The sequence below is a fragment of the Monopterus albus genome, unplaced genomic scaffold, assembly GCF_001952655.1.
Source record: "Monopterus albus unplaced genomic scaffold, M_albus_1.0 scaffold6796.1, whole genome shotgun sequence".
Taxonomy (NCBI): Eukaryota; Metazoa; Chordata; class Actinopteri; order Synbranchiformes; family Synbranchidae; genus Monopterus; species Monopterus albus.
Genome location: NW_018134653.1, coordinates 1 through 624, shown reverse-complemented (window position 1 = coordinate 624; position 624 = coordinate 1). Strand labels below are relative to the sequence as shown.

General features: G+C 41.8%; 1 protein-coding gene across 1 annotated transcript; it reads left to right on the top strand.

Moving 5' to 3' along the window:
* Window positions 1–82: 82 nt before the first annotated feature.
* LOC109954346 (protein arginine N-methyltransferase 5-like) lies at window positions 83–591 on the top strand. Its single transcript, XM_020589709.1, has 2 exons — window positions 83–214; window positions 388–591. The coding sequence occupies exons 1-2, from the start codon at window positions 98–100 to the stop codon at window positions 571–573; spliced, it is 303 nt and encodes a 100-aa protein (XP_020445365.1). The 5' UTR covers window positions 83–97; the 3' UTR covers window positions 574–591.
* Window positions 592–624: the final 33 nt, after the last annotated feature.

Below are 624 nucleotides of genomic sequence, written 5' to 3'. Positions count from 1 at the left end.
TTAGGAAGCGGATAATGTACTTTACATGTAAATCTTGTTAGCACTAACAAGAGCCTGAGATGACTTGAGGACTTGCTAAGAAATTATAAGCAAGTTGATGTTGTTTCTTACTGATCCATTTTACTTAGATTGGAATACCCTTATTGTTGGGAAGCTCTCTCCATGGATTGATGCAGATTCTGAAATTGAGACGGAACGCAGAAACTCGGAAGCTGTAAGTTCCTCAGTTTGGATGTACACTTTAAGTTCAGGCTGAAAAAGTGTTTTGATCTCAAGAGCCTTTGGTGTAAATTAACTTAACATGGCAAGTTTCTGTCTGTCTTAGATTGTGTCCTTATGTCAGCCCTTCTACGTTCTTCTCCTCATTTTTCCTGTTTTTATTTCCAGGCTCTCACACAGGAGCTAAACTTCTCGGCCTACCTGGGTCTGCCCGTCTTTATGATCCCTCTGAAAGGCCCTCGGAATGCCAATCTTGCTCGCCTGCTGCTAAACCACATCCATACTGGACACCACACCTCAAATGTAAGCTACACACTGGGCTTCAGGTTCTCCAGCACTGTGCTGGATTTCTGACGTGGGGATGTTTTTGATATGAAAATGGGTATATAGAAAATATTCTCACAA